This window comes from Drosophila hydei, unplaced genomic scaffold, assembly GCF_003285905.1.
Source record: "Drosophila hydei strain 15085-1641.00,03,60 unplaced genomic scaffold, DhydRS2 tig00000149-arrow-pilon, whole genome shotgun sequence".
In the NCBI taxonomy this organism is placed as follows: Eukaryota; Metazoa; Arthropoda; class Insecta; order Diptera; family Drosophilidae; genus Drosophila; species Drosophila hydei.
Window position 1 is genome coordinate 802,251 of NW_022045678.1, and position 13,727 is coordinate 815,977.

The window sequence follows — 13,727 nt, forward strand, 5'->3', positions numbered from 1 at the left end:
ACAGTTGTTGTCGTTGTTTTTGTTGTTGCTGGTAAAGTTTTGCGCAAAATAAATTGCACAAAATTTAATTAACTGCACTTGAGTGCGTGGCCGGGTATGTCCGCTGCAGTGCGTCCAAGCTGGCATCCGCCAGCTCTCAGCTGTGAGAGAGTGTGTGTGTGTGTGTGTGTATTTTTGCGATAATCATAATTCAAAGTTCTTTGGGCCCGGGCGTAAAACAACACAAACAAACACCGCGCAACTTTATGAAATTGGAAATTGCACAAATTTTACAGTTCAATGCAAGTCAAAGCAAGTAGCAAGTCGTTAACAGCGCCAAAAAGGGTAGGCGGCAGGGGCGCGGCGGCTGCGGCTATAAGATTGGCTGGCTGGATCGTGAAATCGCTTTTCGGCAGGCGTAATTCATTGCAAATTGTAAGCAAACATTTCAGATATAAGTGAGCGCATTAGACAGAGAAAGAGAATATTAATGGATAGTCTACTTAGACAAAGAGCTAGAGAGAGAGAGGGAGCGAGTGGAGGATGGATGTGCTTTATCGAAGACTTTATTAGTATGGATTTCAGGCAGTTTGCTTTTGCATTTCCACGAATATTTCTTTGATTGAACTGTTATTAAGAAAATATTTATGGAGATATGTGAGCAATATTTATAGTATTACAAAATATTATTATATATATTTACTTTTTGAAAAATTATGAGTATGTATATAAATTAATAATGAAAAAATAAATTGATATATTTAACGCAATATTCATATTATTCCAAATTATTTCATATATTTTTATATTTATTTAATATATGGCAAATTCTTTTTCTAAAAGAAAATTTTTTTAATAAAATATTGTAAATATAAAATGTAAAAATATATTTTGATAAAACTGTTTTCGATACTTATAAAATTTGATAACAAAAAATTATTTTATTTTAAGTGTAGTTTTTGGTGTTCTCTAATTTATTTAATAGAGCATTGAATTGTCGTCTATGCTGAAGTCCTGCTTGCATTTCTCTTGTTTGAGCTGTAGGTTGCCGACTCAAAAGCTAGCCAGAAAGTTTTTGGAAAGGGGGTGCCGAGCTGTGAAGAGCGCGAAAAACTGGGAGCAAACAGCGCAGAAACCGCGCGAGAAACGCGTTCGCGTTCGCGTTCAATGACGCGTATCTGTTTGCTGGCGCCCATAAACAACAAAAGCAACAAGGCGTGCTTTATGAGCACTGAATCTGCGGCCCCTGCTCCAAACAGAACTTTTTTTGGCCATGGCTCGTTAGGGCTGAAAGTGAGCGAGAGATTCGTGTAAAGCAATTTACGCACGCATTTTAATTGGATTTCAATGAGCAAATGTATCTGACGATGGATGCAATGGCAAACAAAAGGCGCGGCTCGGCTCGGCGTCAATGCAGTGCGCTGATTAATTATTAAGTAGCCAGCGAAAACAAAAACGAACTGTGGACGTGACAAACATCTAACACGCAACATTAAACAACAGCAACATACATGTGAAACATAGATACGGCTATAAATTAACATAATTTATAAGCAAAGTATCTTAAATGCATGTCACCACATTTCCAACATTCAACATTCAACATTCAACATTCACTTTTACGCTCTATCGCAGCATACATAAATCCCCCCAGAGAGAAAAAAACGAGAAATAAGAAAAATGATAGTATAAGGAAAACATGTTCCATGTCGCGTTGCCTTGTCTCCTAATCGTCGCCAAGTTATCAGCGCGCGTTTGCACAGCCTTTTAATTTATCGGCTGACCATGCAAAATCTGTTCCCTGTTGTGGGTGAGCTGCGGAACTGTGCCTAACTGTGGGCCCAGTGCCTGGTGCCTGGACCTCAGCCTGGGCCCACGACTCTTGCCTCAAACTCGACTGTGTCGGGTGCTAGGCAATTAATTGTTATTTAATTTTTTTCTGTTTTCAGGCCTGTCCGTTCGATTCGGTTCGGTTCGGCTCGGTTCTTATCGTGGCTCAGCCATCAGCTGCTGCAGCTGCAGGTCTGCAACCTGGAAGCCACATAGGCCTGCCAAACGTGTCTGCCAGATGCTGTCAAAATATATATGTGTATTTTTATCGTGGCTAGATCTAAGTAGTTAAAATGAAATGTAACTCAAAAGGCTGTCATGTTTTTTCATACTACACAGTAGCCTAAGTAACTAACTTAGAGCTTGCACAAAACTCTTTTATGAAATAACTTAGATGCAACTTGCAACATGCAACTTACAACATGCAACATGCCACATGGCACATGCATGCTAAGCTCCAATGCCAATAATTGAAAGCCTTATCAAAAACATTATATTTATTTCTGCAAGCAATTTTAATATAAATCTAAAATATTTACAAGAAACTTCCTTTCATTAAGTGTTATTTTATATACAGCAACATATAGTTAGAACTAGAATATGTCTCAGTTGTATTACAAATAATTAAGTTAATAGTTGGCATTTATATTTCAATTACTTATAATGCTAGCAAGTATTTATGCTACCATATTTGTCCGGCTAAAGTATATATATTGCCTGAACTGTCTGCATGTCTCATTAAATACTCTCTCTAACTATGCATTGCACTTGAACACTTCGTGGAATGCTTTACCAACTGCTGTGTTTATCATATTTATCTTTGCTTTGTACTTCATTACCTCACATTGTAATATGCATTAATAATATATTTTAGTTAATTATATCTATCAATAGAACAGCTTTACACTCGTTCACATTGTGGGAAAAGGAAATCTGCTCTGTGAAATGTTCGCCCTGCTGCCGTCTATCCATATGTACATATAAGCGCATAATATTTTGCCTGTATGCTAGCTAGAGACTTGAAATATGGAATATATATAGTCAAATGCAGCTTTGTCTTCTATAGTGTTGAGATTTAGTACGTTGCAGCTCATAGAAAACGAATTCATTCACAGCTTTAAAGGTTAATAAAGGCATTATTGCCAGCCTTTCTATAGAGTAACCAATTATTATAAACAATATTATTTATATTATATTATTTTGTAATAGATTCAGCTATATAAAATAAAATGACTAGCACCTGTACAGTTTTATTTTATTTTAATGCAATCTGAACTTTATTTATTTCAAGGAATGAGAACTATTTTTTTTTGCTTTTACTTCGATTTTAGTTTCAACTGGTTTGTCATATTAATATAAATATAATATATACAATAAAATATATATTAAATATAATCAAATATTAACTGAGTTAACCAAGCTTAAACATTCATCAAAAATACTCTCATGATTTTATAATATTTTAGAGCTCATCTTACTCACTTTATGTAAACAAAATGAAAGTTAAATATAAATAATCTAAAAGTTATTAGCACTTAATTAAAGACCGATGCGAATGCTCTTCTATCTCGGGCACATATTTTCTCTACAGTTTCCGCTTTCAGTGCTCCGCAAAAGAGACGCATAATTGGCCTGGAGTCAACAACGACTCTTTCACTGCCTCCGCCGCCTTCTGCAACGTTGCAGCGCTTAGTGTTGCATTTAGTTTTGATTGCCAGCGGTCGTGTTGGCTGTTCGGTGGCTACATTTAACATGCATAAATTTTTTTCTGTCGCTGCCTTCGAGCTGGCGGCCAGTGGGGCAAATTACATGGATTTCAGCATTTGCCGCTTGGCGTTTAGTTTATCGCGTTTGGCCACTGTTTTAGGCCTTCGTATCGTATCGCCGCTAGAGATGCCAAGCGACAACCGACAACCGACAACTGACAACATCTAAAACCAATTCATATCAGGTTTTTGTTGCTGCTTCGCGTCTCTCTGTGTGTGTGTGTGTGTTGAAAGTGGTTTTTTAAGAGATTCCGCTGCAGCCGCGTGTGTGGGATTTTCTGAGTGTGGCTGCTATTATAAGTCGCCCGATCTAAGGCTGGAAAGTAAAAGTGCCTGGGTGTACATTGTATATTGTTCATATTGTGTAAATGGCCATTTGGGGCTGGCCAAGCAATTAATTCGGAAATTGCTTTCGTGCAGCTTCAAGTCAATGTTGGTGTTTCTCATTGCACCCAAATTGCTAGCCATATGAGTGAGATATTTAGCAGGAAAGTGTGCCAGCGTGTGGGTTATGATTGAGCCAAGACATTGAAATGACAGCTGGTTACAAGATTTTGACAAGTGTCTCTAGCAATTCTTATTAACTTGTTCAATTAGATTTAAGATTAATGCACTCCAAGTTAATCAACTAAAATTAAATTGGAATTTAAGACTAAGCTATGCCTGAGCAAGAGTTTGTAGAATTAAGAAAATAAAATATGAAATGCAAAAAAAAAAACAAACATTTAAATTAAAATTCTAGTATAATTATTATTGAAGCATATGCAATTTCTGATTGATTTTTTTTTATTTTTATTAAATAGATTTTTAAGCACTGGCAAGTCATGATATATATATATTATATATTATATATTTAATAATATAATTTTTTTGTTTCCTAACATTTCTCCTTAATAAGAAAAAATCCATTAATTTTTAGCGAAAAATTTCTAAAATATGCTACCTTTAAATAATATAAAATCCGAACACATATTGTTAACTGTCGAGCATATATCATAAGGGTGGGGCAGCAGCTATATGCCACATCGTTTGCATGCAACATTTTGCGACAGGGCATTCGATTTCAATGCCAATAAAGACAAGCATTTAAAAAGGCAACGTCTGCGTTTCAAATATATAAAAATATATATATGTATATACTGTAGATATAAATACTTACATATATATACATATATACATACTGAAGCTGTTTATTTACCGTGGTCATTTTTTATTTGCTTGCCGCGAAGCAATTCGAGCAACATTTCAACGCGCCTACGGTTAAATGAAATATGTCGGACATGCAGATATTTACGCATTTAAATAAATACTCGCTGCAGATATGTATATACGTAGTCGAACGATTCGTAATCGAGCAAAGCAAACCGAACGACTGACCGAATAACCAAACCGACTACATGATTTTCATTCAGCTTCATTCATTTCCTGCTACCGAACTGGCCTGGTTATACCCTATATATATGACGGTACTTTCGCTGTGTGCCACAAAATGTATATAAAACAATGTTGTATATAAAGCAATTTTGGGAAGTAAATCAGAGCCAAGGGAGGCTTCCAGTTAAGCTTGATTGAACTTTAGCTATATAAATAATTTAGTTAAATAAAGAATAAAAAATAAATAATATAAACATTTAAAATTTAAGTCACACAAATAACTATTACAATAATAATATTATAATATTAATATATTTTAAATTTAGTATAAAATTTTAATCAAAAGAAAGATTAAATTAATTTTGCTTTTATAATTTATTTGTCATTATTTATTTTAGTATATAATGAGAAAAAATAATATAATAAAGATTTAAAAATAAATAATTTTTCGAAGAAATCTCAACTTGTTTGTAAAGAGATATGCAAATTTATAAAAAAAATTTGACTTACAAAAACATGAATGAAATTGTTTGAATAAGAAAAATAAGCAAACTTTTTGCTTTCAGAGATTTTTCAAGTCATATTTTTAAGCCAATTACGTGACTCAACCAAACAATAAATAAAAGAAATTGATATTTTAAAATTGCCTAAAGACTATTAAAGCCGTTTAATTGCATAAAAAATATTTGTTATGAAATTGAATTAAAGCAAAAACTGAGATTTACTTAAATTGGTTTTTTTCGACCAGAATAAAAAATGAATGAAATTAGTTTAAATAAATGTTAAAAGCCTATGCAAATTATAAGCTTATGGAATTACGGAAAAATAAAACAAATTGAGTATTTAGAGACTGCAATGGCTATTTATAACAACAGGATTAAACCACATGTTTAATATGCCATTGCAGAAGAGTTAAATGAAGTTTTGGGCTCGAAGTTTTCGAGTGTATATTAACTTCGATGATCCTTAATTGGTTATATCTTTGGCTTTGGCAAACAAGTTGGTCGCTAACGAGCCAAAGGCCCACAACATGATAATTTGTTATGCTCGGCAGACGGATGGCACAGAAAGCTACAGAGCAGTAACAATAACAGTCAGCTGAGAAGAGGGGCTAAGAAACAAAGCCAGCTGGCTGTGATGGACGCGACCACACACACGTGAGCACTGGGAGCCACCGCCACGACGGAGCCAATCAGCAATGGTAATGAGCAGCGTTCAAATTGAAGACGAAGAGGCAGGCAGGCAGGTAGGCGGGAAGGCGGACATATGGGTTGGGAGGCAAACAGCCCAGTCAGGCCAGGCATAGTCATCTATCAAAAGCACCGCTGCGGCTTCGATTTGCTCGGACCAACTCAGCACCTAGATAAATATGTGTGGGCACGTATATATATATATATATATATATAAACATAAATATATGTGTATATGCGGGTATACCTGCATATGCCCTAGCTAACCAGCTACCCATCATTTTTGCACCGCCTTGAGCCTGGCCTTAAACTAGGCCCAGTCTCATGTTTATTAATGACGACGTCGTCGTCGTCGTCAGCGCATCCTGGCGCTTTGCGTAAATTTCTGTAATTGGTTGTGGTTGAGTGCGTGCCGAGCAGCGAGCGGGTACCGCTGCCCCCATCAACCCCCTTCTACTCTTCATACTGCTTAACAGTTATTAGTTACGGTTTGCGCTATTGGGAAACACTTGAGCTTCAGGATGTTTAGATGCTGTCTTGTTCTCATTCTCCCCTCTGTCTGTATTTGCGGTTGATTGATTTCCATGTTGATTGCTGCAATGCAAATGCAAATTTTGTGGACTGTGGCTAAAGGCGTCCCCACCTCAGTCTAAGCGTATTTAGTCCACTGCTAAATGCTGTTGCATAGCATGCACTCAACTTGAACGAGGGTTGCCAGAAGAATAGGTTAGCATTGAGGTTCTCTGCCTTCCAAATATGTATTCAAGCATAACAAAATGGACATGTTACCATTTCATCAACAAATACATTTCCTTTTTATATTTATTCATATATATATATTTGTTGAAATTTTCGACTATTCAACGAATTTTGTTTTCAATTGGCTTTGTTACATATGCACAAAATATTTTCCATAATATTGCGTTGTACCTTTTTATATGTCGAACAAGTTTGCTTCTTTTTTTCATATGCTGCTGCTGTGTGTATTTGATCGAAATAAAAATGCATAAATTTCATGTCATGGGAACTGAACAGAAGGCATTTCTGTAACTAACTAGCTGATAGTATGAAAAGTTTCACTCGGGTGCGGTGGGGTGGGGGTCGTGGTCTGGGGTATCGGAATTGGTCAAAAACGGTTAAATTGTGTATCAATGTGGAAGTTTCGTGTTGCATATATTAAAAATGTGCATTTCTGATGAATATTTAATAAAACAAATGCAAAATGAATCGTTTTAGATTTCATAAATAAAGAAGAAAAATGAACAAATTTTTATTGATTTCTTTTTTTGTGATATGATACTTGAATACAAACACAGAAATTATAAAATTAATTCGACACTGAATTTATTACGTTTTTAATCATTTCAATGGATTTTGCATTTTTTGTGCCCAGACAGAGAATAGTTTAATTTAGAAATATATGTATTACCTTCATACCTTTATTTACCTTTTATCATTTTATATTTACTTATATATTAATAATAAATATTTTTAGTCAACATTGCAGCTGCGAACTCTTCGGAGTTGGGAGAGTTTGTATTTAAAGGTCCTATCAAATTAAGACCTAAAATAGACTTCTCTATGACAATTTTTTTGATATTTTGCAAAAGGGCTTTCTTTGATGAGTAAGTGTAGTACATTTGTACATTCAAATTCAAATACTTCTACCATGTGCTGAGGTATCTCAAATTGTTAATATGGCACAAAATATGAGTGACAAAATAATTATAATAAAAAATGACTTGTGTTCTACTTTGACTTCTCCTTTATCACTGCTTAAAATTCATTTCGTTTTGAATGAAGTTCAACATTTTCTTACGTTTCAGCACTCTATTTATATTAAAAATAAAATATAAAACGAATCAGATTTTAATACAAATATTAAAGCTTCAATTTCAATTTACTCGTCTCTTTATCTTTTAAGACTTCAGGCTTGAAGTCTTTCAGCCTTTCACTCTCAATTCTCATTCTGGGTTAAGACTTCATCTTCATTGTAATAGAAGCTAAAATTTAAACCTAAGTCCCGTCTGGTCAATTGGTATTCAGCTGCACGCTTCTCTCTTCATTTACTTACCAATTTCCAATGATGCCACGCCCACAGCTGAGCTTGCAGTATTGCCCACAGCTGTTGTTGCCGCCTCAGCGGCAATGTGAGTGCCACGGGGTCCGCTCAATAAAATCAAAGTCAATGCCAGCCAGCATAAAGTTTTATTGTTATTAACGCCATGACGCCGAATGTGGCAATAACTTTTTAAATAATTTGTTGCAAAATGCCAGCAGCTGTACCCGGGCCATGGACCATGTTGCACGGGCCAACAATCAATAGACAAATGTCGAGGCGAATTCAATTTCGGTAATTTTATCGCAGGCATTTTGACTATTTTTTCTCTCCTTTGTTTGTTGCGTTTATTTGAGTTGATTTTCACACGTTGCGAGCTTGCCGCATTTTATGCTGCAAGAGAAAAAAGTTGATAAATGTTAAAAGAGAAATGTGGCATAATTGTTGAAGACATTTTTTAAATTTGCAACTTAATTGGCGTCGCTTTAAGAATGTCAGACAAGCAGTCAAGCAGTTGATTTTTTTTTTCTTTTTTCTATGCCATCCTCTGCGCCCTCTAAATACATCATTGTCAGCAAATTAATGTGACGTGACCTTGCAAACTGTCGCGTTTGTGTCACATGACAGGCGAGTCATGTGGCAGTTGTTGTTGGCAACAGTCGCTGGCAACGTTGCGCAGTTCCTCGGCACGATTTCCTCAGCTCTGTGCAAGTTAAATTTATGTAAAATGTCAGACACACACACACACACTCTAAAGCCCCTCTCAACTCAGCTCAGCCGACATGCCAAAACGTGTCAAAATACAAAAATATAAACAGCGCGAAAAACTGTACGAAAAAACTGTTTTGTTGCTCTCTGGCTAGGGATGCGGGGCGGCCTACTGTCTGATGTTTGCCCTTTAGGCAGCCGGAAATGCGACAAAAACAACAAAGGCAAAGACCGTGCCAAGTTTTAAGCAGCCAAAATTAAAGTTGGCAAAAGACTTTACACGCGATAGCCAGATTTATGGCAGACACTGTAACAGTTGACACCAGGAGAAACCAGTGAAAGTTGCTTTAAGCAAAGGTCATAGCGTCTTGTTAAAAATCCCAAATCAAAAGTTTTTAGGTTAGGTTGAAAAAATAGTTTTTTTTAAATTTTCTTGGGGATTTTTCATGTTTTTAAAATAACAAATAAATTTATATCTATTTTTTTTTATAAAAATAAAAAAATATAAAATATAAAAAAAAAAAACAAAAGTATAATAAAATATAAATAAAATTAAATAATCAATAAATAATGCAGAAAAAATTAAATAAAAAAAAATAAAGAATCAATTTTTGACTTAGATATTTGTGTGTTCAAACATTTCCCTATATATGTAAAATTTAAAATAATTATGAGATATTTTTAATTATATAAATATAAATATAATTAACTATATAAATATATAATAATATGTATATAATAATATATATACTATTTATATAATATAAATATATAATAAATAAAAATATAAATGAAATTTAATTTTTAAAAAACCAGCTTAATTTGTTTTGATGTATTTTTCGCATACTAAACTAAGGCAAGTTCTCAGTTTGATCATAAATTCTACAATAAAATCATTGCAGTATAAGTACCTAAGATTAGATCTAAAGAAGTATAAAGTAAAATATTTATATTAAAAGTAATAAACACACAGAGAACGGTCCTATCCATATATCTTGAGCTATTCACACTTCTATACAATTTATGCTTTATTCATATCATTTCAATCTCTATTTAAAGTGCTTTTTTATTTCTCCATGTTGATAGTTGCCATATTCTGCATAATATGCAAAGTCGATGCGAAAGTGTCTCGAAAAAGATCAAAAGCGAGGAGCACACAAAGAAATTTTCGCAGGCAAGCGGCAAATGCCGACGCGCATTCACTCAAGCAATTAATAAAATGCAAAAAAAAAGAAAAGCTAAGAAAAAAATAGGAAAATGAAAAGAAAAATCAAATAAAGAAGCAAACTAAACGACAAACGTTGAGGCCGTTTTGCGGCTGTGGCTTGGGATCTGTTATGGTAACTGGAACTGTGAGAGAGGGACTGGCATAGCTAGTAACGAGTGAGAGAGACAGACAGAGAGAAGGCGGGGACAGTGGGAGAGGGGGCCAAACTGGCGCCCACACTTCCTTTCATATGCGAAATGAAAAATTTTACGCCAACTTGACAGTGGAAGTGGCAGCAAAGTTGCAAATGTGCCTTGTTGTTGTCGCACTCGTTGCTGCTGCTGTTACTTTTGTTGTGGTTGTCGTCGGCATAGTCCCAAATAAAAGGCATAAAATTTGCCAGCCGCCACTTGAACACAGAGAGTCGCATAGTTTTTATGGCCATGGGTCGGCCTTTTAATGCGCTCCATGTTCGCAGTAGTTGCAATTGCAATGAAACGGCAGCTGGTCGCCGCGCTTAGGCTACATAGAGAGTGAGAGAGATCGTGAGAGGGGGAGGGAGGAGAGGTTGGCGGGGGCAGCTGGGGAACCGCTATTGGATTGTGTTGGTTATCTGACTGTGGGCACTGGCACTGGCACCGTTTCCTTCGGTAGCAGCAGTCAAATGCAAATTTTTTATGTGACGAAAGCAAAAAACAGATGCGTGAAAAGCGACGTCGCTTTTCGATGTGACGCGAACTACTGAGTGGGGGCGGCGGCAGCAAGCGGACTTTGGGTCAGACAAACGTGCAGATCACAGAGGTCGATGCGCGTAGCACTGGTAGCCATATGAATGGCAGAGTGCAGCGAGCAGACGATTTCATTGGGCTGTTGTTGATGTGCTGGATAAGAAAGGGGCGAGATGCAGCTTCTTTGAGATATGTGAAATGCGTTAAAGACTGAGATGAGTTATGGATCACTTAAAGCAATTTAATTATAGTCACATATTAGTTTTATCGCTTCAAGATCTAAGATCTTTTTGGCTGCAAGATGCACATAAAGAAAGACATCAAAAATTTTAAATAAAGATAAAGATATTAATGAAGGAGTTAAATTTGTTGTCATAAATCTTATTGTTAATATTTTGAACGCAATCTAATGAGTATCACATCGTCTTATACAGCTGCAACTGGGGCTCCCCTAGGCTGACCATCATTTAGTATGGACTGCTGGAGTTCAGTAAGTTATGCAACAAATGCTACCCAAATACTTTACAATGTTCAGCGTGGCAGTTTGGTTAGTATAACAACAGTAGCAGAGCTGCCGCATAGTCCACAGCCTAGAGCAGCAACTGCAGCTTAACTGCACCACTTCCCCACCAACCCCGTGGCGTCCGCTTTAGCCTCTGCGCTGATAACGCGCACCATTAACACCCGCAAACAATAACCAAGTCGAAAATTAATTGAAGCCCGAGCCGCAGACGGTTCCTGGCAGGCGTTGGACCACAAGTTGCCCAGTCTCCCTAGTCTCCTAGTCTTTCAGTTTACCCCGCTCTGTCAGCTGCTCCACCTCGAATACTCTGCTGCTTCCAGCTATCCCCCCGCTTGCAATGCCAGACAGACATTGCAGACGCCCTGGCATGTCATTCATTTAGTTTTCTATGCCTGGTCTGCGGTCCGCACTCTTCCTCTCCCCAGCACTCAGTCTGGCTAGCTGGCTGGCTGGGGTGGTGTTTGTTGAAGTACCGTTGCCTGCGGCCTGCCCATATTATTTTCGCACTCTCCAAACGGCCGACCGACTGCCGCCAACTGAGTCACTAAAAAGCGGCATTTTATTTGCACTCCAAGACGCGAAACTGTGCGCCAAAAATTATTACGCGCCCAACAGCAGCAGCAGCAGCGGCAGCGGCAGCAGCCCCACGATGCAATCCAAATTGCTGTTGTTGTTGTTGTTGCTTTCGCTTTGCTGCTGTTGTGAGTGTAGCCTGGCATTTAATTGCCACATGCAACACATGTTGACGACGCCAACGCGAGCGCAGCAAAAAAAAGAAGAAAAATAAAAGGACAGCTTGGAAAATTAATAGAAAAATATTTTTTAACCATTTTTTAATTTGGGCTTTGTGGGCGGCGGCAACAAACGACAAACAACAAAAGCTTTGGTAATTTCCTCCTTCTTCTTTTTTCTCTTCCTCTCTCTCTCACTCTCTCGTTGCAATTTTCTCTGGGTATACAATTTCATCGTAATTGTGGTTAATGTTATGGATATTTTATGTGGGAACTCAAGCGAGACTAAGTAGTCGTAGTCGTAGTCGTCGTCGTCGTTGTAGTCGGAGCAGGCAACTGCTAAACGAGTGTAAACTAATGTGTATATATTTTGGCCAAGATTGTAATGTTGATATTTTTACTAACAGCCTGAATTGAAGATGAGCGTAGAATAATGAATTGAATAAGCGATAGTTGCTGATAATAAATGAGTGTTGAGGCTTACAGGAAAGTATTTATTATATATGTAAATTGTAAGTCAAAAAGATAATAGTATTTTTGAGCTTCGAATGTTGAACTTTTAATACTAATTTAAGTTCAATCTATAAATCGGCTTAACAGCAGCTCCTTTGCCACATTTTAGGGCTTTAGCTCTAAATCTGTGGAAGATATCGTTAAATCTGTGAATGAGTTAAACTAATCTAATTGGCACGCCAAGTATTTTATACCATAGCAATAACTCTTAAGTGGGCAATTTAAATTTAATTTGAGATCGCTCTATCTTACTATCTCTTTCAGGCAACACAAGCTAAACAGAAATTAATGAAGTATATTTCTCTAAGACTTTATCCAACGACATTCCAATATTTTTTTGAATCAATGTCATTTGATTTTAAATCCGTTTATTATATTTCCCTATCAACTTTATGATTTCTAAATTTGCCAAAAACCCGTATTTGCATAATTTCCATTACAAAAATTAATCTTTTCTTTATATTTAAAGTTATCATATTTAATTGACCTTCTAAGAGCAATACCAACATTCATTTCATTTATTATCTTTTAATATATATCAGCGATCTCTCATGTTATATGTTTTCTATAAAATTTCCCAATAACTTTTAATATTTAAACACATTTGCGGACTATCTCAATGGCCAACACTTTGTGCAAGTCACATTTTCAATGGCTTCGAGACACGCAGTCGGAACTGACAAAAGCAAGCTAAGTTCAATGCCATCTCCTGGCATCGAATAAATATGCCATAATTTAGCCAAAGCGCAGCGTCAGGGCCAAATATGCTGGCCTTGGTCGGGCCCTGCACATGCTACGCTCCCAGTTCCCCCGGGTGCCATTGCTTGCATACCATTCAATGTCGGGCATAAATTTTCTACCGTGCAAACCTAAAAATGTAATAAACAATTTTTTTGCCTGGCATTTTTTTACTGCAACGCGTCTAAAAATATATAAAAGAAACCGAGAGAGAAAAAAGTGCAGGCAGTGGCCACAGAACAATAGAAAAAGAATTTTTAGCAATTTTTAACATTTTCTTTAATAAATTTTCCGTGCCGCGCCAGCGACACAAAAAACACTTTATCATTGAAATGCTGCAAAGTGACGACGACCAAAGAACTGGCAAAAAAATATATTTTT

The 13,727-nt window shown here is 36.4% G+C and overlaps 1 protein-coding gene across 2 annotated transcripts in view; it reads right to left on the bottom strand.

The window, feature by feature from the left end:
- LOC111602370 (discoidin domain-containing receptor 2) overlaps positions 1–13,727 on the bottom strand; it is a 153,245-nt gene that overhangs the window by 107,798 nt on the left and 31,720 nt on the right. For both annotated transcript variants that reach the window (XM_030223185.1, XM_023319385.2), the window contains exon 2: positions 8,214–8,591. In XM_030223185.1, the coding sequence (XP_030079045.1) occupies positions 8,214–8,511 (298 nt within the window). In that variant the 5' untranslated portion in view covers positions 8,512–8,591. The remainder of the gene's footprint in view (positions 1–8,213; positions 8,592–13,727) is intronic.